Source organism: Diadema antillarum, unplaced genomic scaffold (genome assembly GCF_040938485.1).
Source record: "Diadema antillarum isolate AM-2024a unplaced genomic scaffold, OU_Dant_1.0 seq00000626_RagTag, whole genome shotgun sequence".
Classification (NCBI taxonomy): domain Eukaryota; kingdom Metazoa; phylum Echinodermata; class Echinoidea; order Diadematoida; family Diadematidae; genus Diadema; species Diadema antillarum.
In genome coordinates, this window is record NW_027271547.1 from 309723 (window position 1) to 327550 (window position 17828).

At 39.4% G+C, this 17828-nt stretch overlaps 1 protein-coding gene across 1 annotated transcript; it reads right to left on the reverse strand.

The window, feature by feature from the left end:
* Positions 1-5360: 5360 nt before the first annotated feature.
* Positions 5361-12834, reverse strand: LOC139736152 (arylsulfatase-like). The gene is made up of 4 exons (XM_071646881.1): positions 12810-12834; positions 7966-8148; positions 6974-7138; positions 5361-6052 (listed from the first exon to the last, which is right to left on the reverse strand). The coding sequence occupies exons 1-4, from the start codon at positions 12832-12834 to the stop codon at positions 5361-5363; spliced, it is 1065 nt and encodes a 354-aa protein (XP_071502982.1).
* Positions 12835-17828: the final 4994 nt, after the last annotated feature.

Genomic DNA, 17828 nt, shown 5'->3' on the forward strand with positions numbered 1-17828 from the left:
GGTTTGTGTTAGTTTTGCTCTCTGTTGAAAATGGCATTAGCTCGTGCACGTGACTTATTGAAGCTTTAGAAAGAAGATGAATGAATGAATATTTCTCAAGCAACAAATAACCAATTTATCTCTCATAATTCGCTTTTTCCTTCCAAGCTACACATTGTTTTTTACTGTTTTTTGGTAAAGGTATATGAACTTTGTTCAACGTCACCGCGAATGGGATTCCTAATTCACGGACCGGTATGTAACAGCGCTCATTACCGCAGTATGGCCTCAAGTGAACTAATTCATGGAATGGTCAAAAGAAAAATGTGAAAATTACAACCATAAACGGAATTTTTTTATCTGTCAATAATTTCATAATTCATCAAAATTAATCATCATCTACTAAAAGAGATGATGAATTGCAAGAGTCGAAGTCATAATTATATTCTAGCAATGTATTCTTTCTGAGGTGTACATTTGTCCTTGTGTCACCATTGTTGTTTCTGTTGCGTGTGTGTGTGTGTGTGTGTGTGTGTGTGTGTGTGTGTGTGTGTGTGTGTGTGAAGCTGCTATGTCGCCCAGCGTTGATCTGTGTATTTTTCCCCTGACACGGATTGATAGAACTGATCAAATAGCTACGCCTCAAATCACGTCACTGCCATAATTATTGCTCATAGTACACAGACGCCCATGCATTCGAACCGTGCTTCAGTCTTTGCTCCGACCACCCCCCCCCCCCCCCCCCCCCCCCGATCCTTCCCGGATTTATCTTGGCCTGAATAGAATCTAGTTATTCTACTGGAATTATACAAAAGGCAAGTACTTTTAGAGGACGGTTCTCAGAACATGATTTTCAAACGAAATCGAAACAAAAGCAAGTTCGTGAATTCAAAACAACTTTAGTAACACTGTGTGGATCGACACTGGCGTAAGTTAAAACCTTCCTTCACATGCATAGTTTCTCCTCTTTCAATGAGGAAGTAACATGATACTTAATAACAGCAACAAAATTGGCAAGCTATTTGCTCTTATTTACATTGGTCTATTTTTGCCTGCAGCAGACCAGCAGGATGTATATTATAGGTCTCAACGTATGGCAATGTATATACAGGTTGTTGGTGTTGTTGTTGTTGGTTTTGTTTTGTTTTTATCAAAGGAGGTATTTACAATTATGTGCATGATGTTTGTATGTATTATTTCCCAGCACTTTTCTAGCACTCTTTGTAGCTGTAAGCTCTTCTTTCCCTCTTTTCCCTTCCTTCTGAGGTACCCAAATAGTGCAAGCATAACCAAATAAGTGGATACGTTCATTTTTTTTTTTGCAGAAGATATATGTATATGTCAGTATAATTGTACTCATCAAAGACATGAACGTAGACCCTACTGGTTATATATATATATATATATATATAAATACATATATATATATTTTTTTTAATATATATATACATATATATATATTCTATATTATATTCTATAGAGTATCATCAGGATTGTTTGTGTGTTTGCACAGATAAGCGAGGGCGCGTGTGTTAAAAACACAAAAGATGTTAAAAGCAGAGTAACCAAGCAGCTATATTCCTTTATTCAAACTCTCTTTCCTCCATTTCTTCCTGTCCAGAATGTAAATCGTTGTAATCATCAATGTCAATCGAGGCATGAACAACAACAAATAACGGGACTTTGACGCTGACGAAATGTTGTCCATGGAACTATAAGTGAATGTGAAAAAGGGGACAAAAATACAATAAAAATAGGACTATGACAAACAAGCAAAGAAAGGCAAACAAACAAACAGGGAATGACTTGGCATAACGACTTTGTCCACCTCGAAAGGCTTAGCAAGCACGGAAAGCAAACATTTACGAAAGACTCTAAAGAGTAGAATGAAGACAGCGAGAGAAAGAGAGGGGGTGGGGGATGGGAGAGAGGTGGGCAATTTCCCCGAAAAGAAAGGCAATGTCATGACGGTCTAATTACATAAAGATAATTCAGCATAATCATCATTCTCAACGAGGAAATAATATCATAATTATTGCCAAACCTCTTCCGCATCTTCCACCGCTGCCAGCTTGACTATCCATTCGAGAAGAAAGGCAGTATCAGCGAGAAGACGTTCTTGTTCTTCTCACTTCATTCCTCCCCTCCCCCCTCACGTCTATCTACAATACCAGACACACAAGTATGTGCGTGTGTGTGTGTGTGTGTGTGTAAGTGTGTGTGTGTGTGTGTGTGTGTTTTGGACATTAGTTTTGATTTTTATGTTAAAAAAACTAAGGATTTGGTTTGATCAATTCGAGTATGCTTTATGAGATTTCAGTTTGCTGCAGGCTCTCATGTCATGACAAACGGATGTCCATTAAAAATACCATCAAAAAATATGTGCACGTGCGTGTGTGTGTTGTGTGTAAATGGCATTGAAAATACTCGGAACTTTACATTATCTATTTCTGCATGTGTGTATGCGTTATGTTCCTTCTTTTGAAAATAAGACAGAACTGTAATAAACCATAATGTCCATGTGCAGAGGCCGTTATCCAAGTCAAGCGAATTGCTTATCGATAACGGTCTCTTCCACCTGTATATTGAAATATTTGTACATTTATAATAACTATTCACATATTCATATATCTTATGAGTACTCTTTTTATTTTTTTATATTTCCTATGAGTACACTTTGTTTATATTTTCATGTGATCTTTTTTTTTTTGTTATACTGATTTCTTTCATACGAGTGGAGAAATAAAACAAACTGAAACTGAAACTGAAACTGAGGGGAGGGGGATGTACAAGTGAGTGTGATCTCCATCGACTGAACATTACTCAAAATTTCGATTCTGTCTTCACTCGGCTAGAATGCAAAGTCATCTATGTGTATTCTTAATGGCATTATTTACCATGTGCAGATGAAACAAGAACCCAGGTTTAGTGCTTCAAAATAGTATAGTCAATGTTAAGTATTGTTGAATATACAGAATGTGAATAGTAGTTATGATAAAATTGTTTCTAGAAATAACCGTCTACAGTTATGGTTTATTGAGAAAAATAGTGATAGGCTTCATTGGGAAATGTTATGTGGTAGGATGTTTTGTGATATATTGACCTACACATATGCATCAAATGCGATAACTCGAACATTTTTTTTAATTACTGCTCCCAATGGTGAACAATACCTTTAATGGTAATCAGTGTAACAAATTTAGGAGTCTCCATGTCATTATATTACTGGGTTATCGTATAGATGCGTAGGCCAGTGTGTTTCATGCAGTCGTAAAACCTTAGTTTTATCAGATTTGACATGAATGGTGTTACTTCCTTGCACTACCCCAAAACATTCAACAGATAATAAGGTTATTAATTTTATAGATATGTTTCCGTGACACGGCGAAGGGGGCGCGCCCCCTTCGCCGTGTCACGTTCCGTCCATGTACAGCTGAAATGTCAGTGATTCGTATCACGTATCTTCCAGATAAGTGTACCCTTTCAGATATCAAAAGGGTTTGATTTGTTTCGTACTGACAGAAAATGGTTGAGGCAGTGACACGCCTAATCTATCTTAACCATTATTCAATAATCTCAAATTATTGCATTCTAACAGAGGGACATATACCTTTTATGAGCACGTTTTTGTTAAACAGGTTTTTACCCGTTGTAGCTCAATTCTGTCACATCAACCTGATTTGTTTGGTAGCCTTCCTTTAACCTTTGATACCACACAAATGAAGGGGAAAAAGTATCAATTTGAAGTGTGATCTCCGTGTAAATTTACTCAGTGTTCTTATAAACAGAGACTTTGCCCATTTCCAGTTCCACCCTCTTTCTATCTTCTTTAAAAAAAAAATAATCTTAAGAATTATGGCAAAAGTTGTTTTATTGCAAGTCAAAATAACGATTTTCTTTCAATAAACTATTGATATTAACTCTTTCATAGATGATAGATATGGTAGGGTGAGAAGATTTATCAATTCCTTCATTTATTCTTCAAAAATGTATGTTTCATATACGAACTTTTATCATATCTCACAGGACACTTATACTCTCACTGGTTTCAAATATATTCTAATGTATTATCTGTATATTTGTATATCTGTATATCCATCTATCTACAGTGTACCTTCACACACACGCATACACAGACACAGACACACACTCACGCACGCACACACACACAAACTCATATTATAGATAGATGTGTATGTGTGTGCAGATTTCGTTATGATTAATGAGTCGATCTGTAAGATTTGACATACAATATCTTTATGCAATGTCTGTGTATAATGTTGTGTGTCTTTGCATAATGCTTTGTTTCTGCTTCTTGTGAATGATAATGCCGTGGCATTGAACGAAATTCGAATAAAGAATAGAAAAAAAAAAAGGTGTGCGTATATTTATTCATGTCTAAGTAAAGACGATCATTTCTCATTCCCGCTCTTAAACATGCCCTCGTTTGGTACGTGCAAATAAACTTGATAAGTAGTTTTATTGCTTTACGGTGTTCATGCAAAGTGCTTCAGATGATCATTTGTAATATCTCTTTGTTAGAGGCTCTGTGCTCTTTAGGTTCTGTTTGCAAATAGTTTGTCTGAATTTAAAGAAGGCGACTTGAAACTGGACAGGGTTATCGCAAAATCCAACTTGGAATAAACGATGGTACATATTATCATCTCCTCCTTTTCCTCTCTCTCTCTCCTCCTTTCATTCTCCCTCTCCTTACTATCTTATTGAGATGCAACATTTTATCAATACTGCAAGCAAACAAGGTGTCATGTAATTGAGTCTTCGCCTGCGCCAGTCTTTATTTCGACTAGATGGATAACTAGAATTCTTCCGTGAATTCAGGTCAAATCCGTCGAAGCAACATTTCATGGGGAAATGCATCTGCATAGATTTACAATGGCACATTCAGGTAATTAGCAAAAGTTGTGCTACTTAAACCTTTATCACGATTTTAGTGGTCATGGAAATCTGAACAAGAGAAACCTAAATAAAACAAACCAGGCATTTTATATGCTGCTATGGGCCTGTAAGTCAGCAATAAAAATCATTTTTAATTCATGGAATTCTGAATTGACAAGCCTTACTCAAAGATAGGCATCCTTGTACGTATCTACCAATGCCGACAATTTCATTCCTTTATCAAAAGCCACACTCTATATCTTATAGAAACTCGATAGAATGAATCTGATTATTCCAAACAAGTAGGAGAATAAAAAACTCAAGAAGTTATCACAAATTTAAGAAGAAAAAAAGTCATGCCTGATTCATATAATAAAAGATTTGTAAAGCAAACATTCATGTATAAAGAAATATAAAATATTTGAACGTCAAAGCAAAATGCCGAATAAACTTTCACAGCAGACTGATGACGACTTGGTGCTTATCTAGTCAAGATCGAAGGTAGTGTGCCTGACCGAAGCCTTCATTATGTCCTCGTAACAGTCAGGCACGCCTGGCTGGAAATCAAAGTTGCAGATGCAGTTGGTTGAGCGGTCGCAGCAGGGCACGATGGAGCGGCTATTGTCGAAGTCGTCCAGGAGAGGGGTGCCCTTGACGAGTGCAGCATTGTGACGGTCCACTGCGTCTCTGACGGCGGTCAAGACGTCCTCGTGCCCGTACACGTTGAGCGGGTAGTTTTCTCCCGGGTCCTTGTCCAGGTCGTACAGGATGGGCGTTTCGTGCACGGTCACACAATCGCCGTCGCATTCATTGCACTCGAAGTAGTCGTCGAAAGGAAAACCCTCATCGCACCTTTCGCCGTATTCCTCCTGCGTGCTGCGCTTCTGGGTTCTGAAGTGAGCCTTGTACTTTCCGACGCGGACGGCCATTATCTTGTCTTTGCAGTAGTAGAAGAATTCGGAGTGGGGAGACGATCCGTCGTTGAGGAGGACATCGACGATGCTCTTGCCGTCGTACTCGCGATCGTCGGGCAGAGAGGAGCCTGCCAGCTCGGCTGCCGTGGCGATGATGTCCATGGAGGTGACCAGCTCGTGAGATACTCCAGGGGTGATGGTTCCTGGCCAGTGGACCAGGTAAGGGACACGGTGACCGCCTTCCCATGACAAAGATTTTCCTCCTATAGAGGGAGATCAGAGAGAGAGGATCACAATTGTGGCGTTGTATTTGAATGCAAAGCGTGATAATAAATATATATGACGTCATTCACCACATTTATGCTCAAAGGCTGCAATTAGATCTTTTACAAGAGATTATGATAGAAATCACTGCAGTAAACGTTTCACATGTCTGACAAAAAGTATGAAATATTAATCATAAAAGTATCCAGGAAATGGTGTAGGATGGCAAAGGTACCCTCTATTATGCCTTGTGCTTTGCAATTCCACATTTTCTTTGTTTAAAGTAGATCTTACTCATTTGTGCTAATCTTCGCTCTCATGAGACTTTGTATTTTATTTTGCACATAGATGTATGAGGACGAGGAAATGGTCTTTCATTTCAGCGGAGGGTACTGTTTCTAATTACCGCACTCTGTACGCACATTATTCCATGAACAGTACACAATACCACGAAAGAATGTCCAAAATAAAAGTTGTGAGAAGTTTGAGCCTTACTGCCTGAAACCACGGCTTTCCTTGATGGATGATTAACGTCATTAACGTTCCTGAATTTGCCTTTGTTGTTTTTTTCTCGAAAAAAGATAAAGAGAAAAAAGGCAGGGGATATTTCTGTTTAATTGTTTTAGTGCCTGAAATGTAGTTTGTGCCAAAGACAGCGTTCGCTATCAATTATAATCATCCTCGTCGTCCGCAATCAGAGCATTTATTAGTCCATGATTACACCAGCATAAGGTTCTGATATTGTTAAGTGTACTGCAAATGCTTGACGGAGGGTTGGGAACACCACCCACAAGTGTATCTTCCATATTCTTTCTCAACACTCGCAGAATTGTAACAGTGAATTGGGAGCATATCACCGTGACAGGGATTGTGAACGCCCTCTCCGGCGAACAGTGCAAACGTGCGGTTCGTAAAGTTACCTTGGAAGATGTGGGCGTCACCACCTTCGTTGCAGTACTCGCGATGTGGGCCGTGGTCGGAGATGAAGAAGACGACGGTGTTGTCGGCGATGCCTTTCTCTTCGATGCTCTCCATGATGGCCTGCACAGAGCTGTGCATCTCATTCAGGTTGTCACCATAGCGACCTGCCCAACAAGGAGGAAACCAGAAGACAAATGATTTGGGAGTAGGCCTATTGTACTCAGCGAGATTGGATGGGTCTGTGTGATGAGGCTGACTCTGCTTGATGGTAAACAGTGAGCGATATAAAGATATTTTCGTGTTGAAGATTAGTGACGAAACAATGAGGATGATAACAGATATGATTGCTGCTGCTGCTGCTGCTGCTAAGATTGTGTACCTTCAAGAGCTGTACAGACTTCGTATCAAAATGTGCCATATCATAATGTCCGGATACTACAATTACGCATATTGTATTTTCTTTTCTTTTTTTTGTAAAGCGTTTCTTAGCACTGGCTCCCTTAGTAAGGACCCTCTTGTAATAAAGCTGTCCATATTGCACCTCTCTACTCCCTATATACATTTTCTGCAGGGTCCAAGGCATTCTTGGGCCAGACTACCTTTTATCTGACAATAGGACTTAAGTGACAACTCATTTAGATCTGATTTTAATGCTTTTAGATTAAATTTTGTTGACTTAATTGAGTGATGAAACTCATACTACTGAGAATCATCTCACACTTTGCACTGATGAACATGTATAATGACAAAATAATGCATTTTGCTCTTTCATGAGAAAGAACTCATCTTGTCACGTGCCGCCTTTGACTAAAACAGGGCAGCAACGATAGCAACTACAGGATATATGTGTATCCACACAGTGTGCGAAGCTAGAGTATAGACAAGGGCACACTCCCTCGAGATCGAGGTCGATGGTGAGGTATAAAGCAGGAATCGAATCTGCGTCTCCCTCCAATTCATCTACGTGACAAATGATCTCGATATAACTTACCACGGCGGGATGTACAGGTGAATTCGTCAGAAGAGAAAAGACTGGTGTGCATGTGGGCAAAGGCAACGTAGAGGAAGAACGGGCTAGCTTGGTTCTCTTCGATGAACTGGAGGGCGTCATCACGGAAGAGCTGGGAAATGCCGCGGTGCTCGAACGGCTGGGCCATCACGGTTGCGTTGTAATCTCATGTTTTCAATAAGCGTGAACTCTAAGACATGTCGTGATAAGGACTTTAAGACAATTGGCATCGTCATTATAAAACGAATTCCCCTTTTACAAGACACGTTTTAGATTTTAGATAGAAATATGGATTCGTTTGAATGCATACAAACAGCTTCTTAAATCCTCTTACATTTTGTTTTTAAGATGATTATATGGTGTATACTTTAGAAGTGTAAGAAGCATGCTCTTGTTTTAGAGCCTTTGAGTACTGGTAAGAAGCATATGTTATTCTTATAGATTATGTGAATAAGTACGCATTCAAGAACGTTTTGAATAAAACGTATCCAGACAACTGCATATCATATTTTCACCTCTTCCTTCATGCAGATGTATACTCTTGCCGAGAAGGTTAACTGTTTGATAGATATAGTGCTCACCTTATTGAAAAGGTAATTGGGTAAATTTTTGGTTTCAGTATATTATTCAAACACAACTAAGTTAACTTTTACATTAACATTTTCACAACTCACAAATTCCACACGCACACACATTTCATGATTCACAAGATCCAAGTTACACTAATCCTATTTACTTTGCAGAGTGCAACAACAACATAAGTTATATACTGAGCAAATAGGCTTACATCAGTTCGCACTATTCAAGGTTTAGAATAGTTAAGGAACTAAATCGTACCCGATTATGTGATGCTAAGTTGTACCTTGAGATGATGGGCAATATTGCCCCTATAAAGGAGCAGGCAGTGACACTGACTTGCTCCTTTAAAGGAGCAATTTTGCAGCAGTCATGGAGCAAATAAGCACCACATATAGGTGCAACATCATACCAATAAGGCACAAGATTGCACCCTCAAGAGAGGGTACATTCTTGCATCCTTCGGGCATAAAGTTGCACCTAAAGGTACGAGGTTGCGCCTTTTTCAAGGGGGCAAAGTTGCTCCCGAGGGTGTAACTTTTACCCTTTCTTGCGGGTACAAAGTAGCACCCAAAGTTCCAAGATTGCACCCTCAAAACAAGGCACAATCTTGGAACTTTGGGTGTTTCTTTGCACCCTCACGAAAGGATGTAAAGTTGCACCAAGATGTAAAGGCTACACGGGGTGCAAAGGTGCGCCGAAAGGTAAAGGGTGCAAGATCGCACCCTCAAGAAAGGTGCAACTTAGCACCACTTAGTGTGGGTGGAAAGATGCACCCTCAAGAAGAGGTGCAATCTAGCACCACTTAGTGTGGGTGGAAAGATGTACCCAAGGGAACATTTTCGCACCCTCAATAAAGGGTTCAACTTTGCACCCTCTCTGCAATATTATTTTATGCACACGTGAATTCCTTGTTCATGTGAGCTACGTTTAATATGAGCGTGACCCAGTATTAGACACGTGTCAAGCCTTTGCAGACACAGACTTTTTTCTTCATATTGTTTAAAGGTCATTTCAAACAGATTTAAATATATATTTATTTCTTTTAAAGGACAAGGTCACCTTCATAGACATGTGGGTTGAGTGAATGCAGCAATATTAGTAGAACACATCAGTGAGAGTTTGAGGAAAATCGGACAATCCGTTCAAAAGTTATGAATTTTAGAAGTTTCTGCTCAGTCACGGCTGGATGAAAAGACTAAGTAAGCTTATGACGTCACATGAGTACGATATAAAGAAAGAATAAAGAAAATTCAACATATTTCCACTTTTTTCGCATAAGAAAAGAACACTCGACTTCTCTCTTTCAGACGGCAGGGGGAATAATATTACCCTTAACATATGTCTGTAGCAAGTCGAAGAAATGTGCACTTTATTCAAAAAGTAAAGTTTCGTGAAATTCTCTTTTTATTTTCCTTATATAGTTGTACGCATGTGACATCATACACTGTAGTAGTCTTCTCATCTAGCAGTGACTGCGCAGATACTCAAAATATTCGTAACTTTTGAATGGAATGTCCGATTTTCCTCAAACTTTCACTGATGTGTTCTACTAATATTGCTGCATTCTCTCAATCCTAATGTATATGAAGGTGGACTTATCCTTTAAGTTAAGGGGAGCAAATGTGGAGATCATGACCTGTGATACATGTTACGGGAAGTCTATATTTTTATGTGTACTCGTTTTTTTTTTTCAACTACAAGGAATTACCTATGAGCTAATTGGATAAAGAAGCTGAGCATTCCTTTTTTTCATCAGTTAATGTCAGTGCTGGTGTATTATTCTTGAAAAGTTGGCAGCTAAATGTCCTCCAAACCAAGTACTTACTGTATAAAATTATTTTCCTGTGAGTTACGTTTCTTATGAGCATGACAGATCTGTAGACACGTGTCATAGTGGTTACAAACACTAAGTTTCCTTTGCTTTCATCGTTATCAAGAAGTGATTTTCAACAATTTCAGATGTTCTGGTTTTTTTCAATTTCGTTACGAGAAAGCAATTGTAATGATTTCATGTAAAACATGTTAAGGAAAGTTGATAGTTTGGTTATTTTATCATTACTCATCTTCGTCTTCTCAACAAGAAGATGATACATAGTGAGCTCATTTGCTAAAGAAGTTGAAGGATGTTTAATTGCTGGTAGCCACGTAGGGGCTTTTGTCATAACATTTTGCATCTTAATCCCTCGAAACTAAGTACATGCAGTATTAGTTTATATAGATAACATAATATTTTTGTTGTTGCTGTGAGCTTATTCATATGAATTTTAGACATGTTTCTCATATGTTTCTGTCATATGCTTTACTGAAGAACAGCAAATGTTGAGTTAATTGGCAAGAGAGGTTGATCATTACTTTACATTTAAGTTCATTGAAGTGCCGGGGCATAAACTTGTCTTGAAATATTAGCATCCAAAACCCTCCAAACCAAAAACGTGCAATACTAGACACGACAGGAATTCCTTGTTATTGTGAGTTATGTTTCTTAAAAGCACTGATTTTTTCTGCTTTTGCAATGTACTATGTTCAAAAACACTCTTGAACAATTTTCAGATTTCGTTTCTTTCTTAAGAGAAGAAAACGTTAGGTCATGTGAAGCATGTTCCTATAAGTTTTATTTCGTTAATAATTTTTCTTTACCCATCTCCTCAACCGTAAGGTGATACGGTACCTAAAAAGTCATAGGCCAAAGGTGTTGAGCTTTACTTCCGCTTTTTAAAGTAAATTTAAGAGCTGGGGCATTATTTTTAAAAAGTTGGCATTTTAAGCTATGTACACCGAGGACGAGTCTTACTGAATGGATTTCTTGTTGCAGTAGAATTGTATTTTTTTTATGAGCTTGATGGAGTATTAGACAATTGTATAAAGTGTTTGCAAAAACTTTTAATGTATTCCCTTTTGCTAATGTCCAAAGAGTTCATTTGCCAAGTTTTGATTGTCTTTTGTTTTAATCATCAGGGGTTTGTTTTATCATGGTCATAGAGGAAAGAAACTTAATTATAAAAAAAGCCTTCATATAAGAAGAGACACTGTAGGACACAATTTCATCAAAAGTTGTGATTTTCAACATTTCCAAAATGCAATTGATGAATATTTCTCCCAGGGCACAGAAAGAAAGTAGTTTTTGGTCTTTTTTTTCACGTCAGTATGTTATAATACCCGCGGGTTTACGCCTATCCCACCAATTTCCATCCGCATACTGTACCCGGCCCTGTTTTTTTGTTTTATGTTTTTTATTTTTGTTTTACACTGCAAAGAAAATGAGAACACTGATGTTTGAGAAAAATCCCGACATGTTTGATTGGGCAATTGAGTATATGAATATAAGAACGACCCAAGTCCATGGATGACCATTTCAAGTAAACTTAAAAAAACTTCATATTTTTTTATTTGTCCAATAATATTCTATTTAACTGTGATGGGAAGGCAACGTTGTATATACAATTTAGAACATATACTATTATGACAATTAACATTTACATTAATTGTGGAGAGGCCATTTTGTGTGATGGACTTGGGTCGTTCTTTGATTCATATACATGATATTCTGCTATAGAGATGAGAGAAGGACGAGAGAGGGCGCTATAATATGAATGTAAGAACGACCCAAGTCCTTCATGTTTACATTCATATAAGATTTAACTCATTTGTATTTCAGGCACTTCCGGGGGTAATTAGGATTTATCATTTATACACAAGATGAGTCCATGCATAAGCTACAATTTCCCATGTCAAACTAAATTTGGCCAAAAATTGGACTTGGGTCGTTCTTATATTCATATACTCAATTCTTTTTTGATGTCTATTATTCTTTCCAAATAAGTTTTTTGGTTATCACTGAGGACAAATACAGATACCCTATTTCTTCTACCAAAATCACAGCACTGTATATTCTCATATTTCTACAGTATTTCGTCTCAACACTTGCCCTATTGATATTTCAAAGCATGTTTCCCTGCCTGCCCTCAAGAAACTCCCCCATTAAAGGAGACCTCCGGTGATTCTCAGATTTTTACATTTGTACAACTATGAATTACGAGGGGCGACTGAAAAGTTTTGAGCCTAACATAGAAAGGATTAAGATATGAAGGCCAAATTTGGTCCATGAAGTCTTCATTATATCTTAATCCTACCAAGCGAATTTCTTGGTCATAACAATTTTTATCCTTATTTTACAGGTTCTTGAACTTTCTGTATCAGGTGATTCATAAAAAATGGACAAAATGATCACAAAAGGCGTCTTGTTTCACCAGGACAATGCTCCAGCGCATTCATCAGCGGTTGCAATGGCAACCATTCATGACTGTGGATTCCAACTAGTTCCGCACCGACCGTATTCACCAGATATAGCCCAATCGGACTTCCACCTCTTTCCAAACCTCAAAAAAGATTTGGCTGGACAACGCTTCACCACTGATGAGGAGGTCATTGATGCTGTTGACTCCTACCTGGAGGACCAACCAAAGAACTTCTACTGCAGTGGCATAGAGGCACTACGTCACCGCTGGAGGAAGTGTGTGGACTCACAAGGGGACTATGTAGAAAAATAGAGCAATAAAGTACTTCTGCCTCTTACCATCTCTTGAAGGCTCAAAACTTTTCAGTCGCCCCTCGTAGTTATACTGAGGACAGAGTTTCAGAATTTGTGATAATTGGGATGAAGAATAAGAATGTTTTCAAAAAATAGAACAAATTGCAATGAACAAGGATGATGACATGGGAGAGTCACCATAAGAATGCATGAGTTGGGGATCAAGGAAGCAGAACAACAGAATAAGGCATGCATAGACTATAGACAGGTGAACTCGCAAGCAAGCGGTATTGTTATGGAATTACACTGCTATCATTTCTGAAATATGTGAACCTTATAGCTGGTAAAATTGGGTCTTTGAGAGCGTCTGGGGGCTACGCCCCACCAGCGTCTGGCAACGGTCATGCATTTATTCTGTAAGTGTAAGAACAAGTTCCAGTGGGTTTCATGGGGTTACTTTCCTAATTTTCAGCTAGGCTAGCCTAGCTGGTAAGAGTTTGGTCTTTGGAGCGTCTGGCGGCTATTGTCTGGCAACAATCATTCAATTATCCTTTGCGTGTATCACAAGAACAAGTTCCAGTGGGTTTCAGGAGGTTATTTTTCCAGCTATATATAGGCTAGTCTAGCTGGTAAAATTGGGTCTTTGAGGGCGTCTGGCGGCTACCCCCCCCCCCCCCACCACCATTTAAAACGTCTGTTAACGGTCATGCATATATCCTGTAAGTGTAAATAACAAGTTCCAGTGGGTTTCACAAGGTTACTTGTTCAGCTAGGAAGCCTAGCTGGAAAAAGTTGGGTCTTTAAGGGCGTCTGGCGGCTACCCCCCACCACTTAAAACGTCTGGCAATGGTCATTCATTTATCCTGTAAGTGTAACGAACAAGTTCCAGTGGGTTACATTAGGTTACTTTTTCAGCTAGGCTAGCCTAGCTGGAAAAATTTGGGTCTTTGAGGGCGTCTGGCGGCTACCCCCCACCACTTAAAACGTCTGGCAATGGTCATTCATTTATCCTGTAAGTGTAACGAACAAGTTCCAGTGGGTTTCAGGAGGTTACTTTTTCAGCTAGGCTAGCCTAGCTGGAAAAATTTGGGTCTTTAAGGGCGTCTGGCGGCTACCCCCCACCACTTAAAACGTCTGGCAATGGTCATTCATTTATCCTGTAAGTGTAACGAACAAGTTCCAGTGGTTTTCATGAGGTTACTTTTTCAGCTAGGCTAGCCTAGCTGGAGTTGGGCCTTTAAGAGCGTCTGGCGGCTACCCCCCACCACTTAAAACGTCTGGCAATGGTCATTCATTTATCCTGTAAGTGTAACGAACAAGTTCCAGTTGTTTTCATGGGGTTACTTATCCAGCTAGGCTAGCCTAATTTTGGGGGGTCCTTTTTGTGGCCCTCCTGGCCACACCCACCACCGATGACCAGCCAGACGTGCATTTCCATACTCAGGGGCATATGTACTAAATTGCTATACACATAAAAATTGGTAACCTTTTCAGCTAGGCTGACCCCCGTTGGCTCCCGGACTATTTAGTGGGGGCGTAGCTCACCACACCCTCAGAGGCGTAGGGCCCCTCGTAGCCGACTGGTATAGGACCACCACGTCCCGGCGGGAAAGGTAGATAGCCGCAATCTACTCGGTCAACATTCTGAGTGGGACCCCATGTCCAGTGAGGTCTGAGCAATATCTTGAATCTCTGTAATTACGAGGGTAACAATTACAGCTTCGAATAAAATAAGTGGGCAGGAATATACGGAGAGTTTGAATGCAAAAGCAGACAAACGTCATTTTCACTTTTTAAAGTAAGATCATTATCAAATCAAGAAAAAAAAGAGTATTTTCAAAATCTAATAATATATTGCACTAGATACATAACAAGAAATCTTTTTCAAAATATTTTTACAATCATCATAATCATTTTCTTTGTTTTCAGCAACTTCAGTCTCAATATTTCAATCTGATAGAAATGGATAAATTGTTTTACGTGATCAGAAAAAAAAAAATATCTATGACAAGTCATTGATTCTAAAAGCTTTCTGAGACCGCACAGTGAAAGAGGAAACTGGATGAGACTCTAGACTTTAGATGGAATATAAATTGACAATTGTATTGAAAATAAAAGTAAATCAACAGAATAAACCCTTAAAAAACTAAACACCATTTCCACCATATCCCCTCCATCGCCCTGAGCCCATACCCCACAATTCCGCTGACCCTGATGTGTGTATGGGTGATTGTGTGTGAGCGTGCGTAGAGATGACAAAGTCAGGAGGACTGGGGCAGCTGCATAGAGATGGGATGGGGGGGGGGGGTAGGATTGGGCTAGTGTATTCTGAATGAAATGATGTTTCCATTATATTAGCTTGACAAATACATTTTCATTTCAACTCTTATATTAAGAACTGAGATGCATTTTTATCAGCGTTTTTATCATGAAATTAATTTTTTATTTCATTTCTACTGCCCAGTGGTACATACATTACTAACAAAATATTATGTTTACTTGCTTCAAAATCATGGGTATACCTTGCTATTTTGTACAGAAAGAACAGATTAGATCATTGTACTCAAATTATTTGAACAGAAATTAAATAAATACCATTGAAAAAAAGTGCGTGTGTTTTGTTGTAGTTATGGGTGTTGTTGTTGTTGTTGTCGTCGTTGCTGTTATTTTTGTTATTTTTATTGTTGTTTTAAAGAGAGAGAGAGAGAGAGAGAGAGAGAGAGAGACGCGCACACACACCAGCAGTCAGTACTCTGTAAACTTGCTAGTTTCGATAGAAATTGGAATCTATAGGCATCCGCACTTTATTCGGATTCCGTTTGCCCCGTACACTGCCACAAAGGACTTTGACTCATTTATTACAGAATAATTAGTGTCCTCATTGTGACTGGTGTTTTTTCCATTTGGGTAAAATGATTTTTGGCTGTACCCATCCCCTGTTTGACCGTTTGATCTCAACTCCAGTTCATCCACTCTTGTCAATTTCAGATACTTTCGATTAAACGTGCTTTAACAAAGAAATTAATAATAAATCATCTTATTCCTTGCGATGCAACAACTGAGGTATCAATGGAAATGTTCTATTTTGCTCTATGATCTGACAATGGACTTCGGCTCCTTTTTAATAAAGTTCGAAAATGATGATCACACGAGACCGGCCTTTACGAGTCACACAACTCACGAGTCCAACATTGAAAGAGGTCCATGAGTCATACAGCCCACGAGTCATCATACAGCCCAAGACTCGACACTATAGGTAAAAACAACTCATGCATGAGTTTGGCATCACAACATGATGTGTCGATCTCGTGAGCCTTGTTTGCTTAGCATATATATATATATATATAGTGTCGAACTCATGAGCTGTATGATTTGTGGGTGTCAAACTGGTGACGTGCACCCCTAACCTGTTTTGCGACACAAAATAATCTTAGCTCACTAATATTGACGTCACATACAGGAATATTTTCGATATTTCCTTGTTATTTATAGTCACAAGATGGTCTCTTCCCGTCATCAAAGGTCCGATAATCTCTTTGACAATGTATCTGATTTGTGCACATTTTTATGGCCGGCGGAATGGAGAGGGGGGGGGGGGGGGGGGACTTTTTTCACCATACAAAGGAATACATAAGGTGTCACCACTTTGCCCCCCCCCCCCCCTACTTTTTTTTTTTTAACTCCGGAAGTGCGTAAGTGGCACTCGAAAGAAATAGCTAGAATCCTTGAAGTGTGAGCGCGGTAATTTTATGTTTCTCTCTCTTTTTTTTTGGGGGGGGGGGGGGAGGGGGGAGGGGGGGGGGGGGGGGCTTGTCAGCTGAACTTAAGAACCCCAGAAGTGGAATGAGAAAGATTAGCTGAAGACCTTTTTTTTTTTTTCACTGGCTTGTTAGCTCATGAAACCCGGAAGTGCCCCCCCCCCCCCACTTTTGAAAACGTTCCGCCGGCGGTGATTCTCGCAATGCTCTACTCTATGAAAGTTTGCATCGATGTTTCTCAATTTGGTCAGACCTTAGCGCATGACAGAAATGATCCACTGCAAACATAAATCCCATCCCCAACCTCCTTCCCATACAGCACGCATAAACATACAAGTATAACTCGCAAACACACGTACGATACGATTATTGTATAGGAATATAGGGACTATTTCCCATTCAGTTCAGACTTATTTCGGGTTGTTGTCCCCGCCGAACGAGTTCGAGCAGGGGACTATGAAACGGGCTCCGTACGTGTGTGTGTCCGTGTGTCCGTCCGTCCGTCCGTCCGTCCGTGTGTCCGTCCGTCCGTCCGTGTGTCCGTGTGTGCGTCCGTGTGTGATCAAAATCTTCAATTTGCTACTTCTCTGTCATTTATGAGCCAATTTTGATTCTGTTTGCTTTATATGATAGCACTACATGGGAGCTTTGAAACTTCTACACAGAATTTCAGTCGTGACCTTTGACCTTGACCTTTGACCTATATTGTACATTTTGCTACAAAATGCTACTCCTTCGCCATTTCTAACCCGATTTCGATTCCGTTTGCTTTATATGATGGCACTAGGTGAGGGCTTCAAAACTTCTACACAGAATTTTGACCTTTGACTTCTTTGACCTTTGACCTTGATTTTTGACCTATATTGTACATTTTGCTACAAAATGCTACTCCTTCGCCATTTCTAACCCGATTTCGATTCCGTTTGCTTTATGTGATGGCACTAGGTGAGGGCTTCAAAACTTCTACACAGAATTTTGAC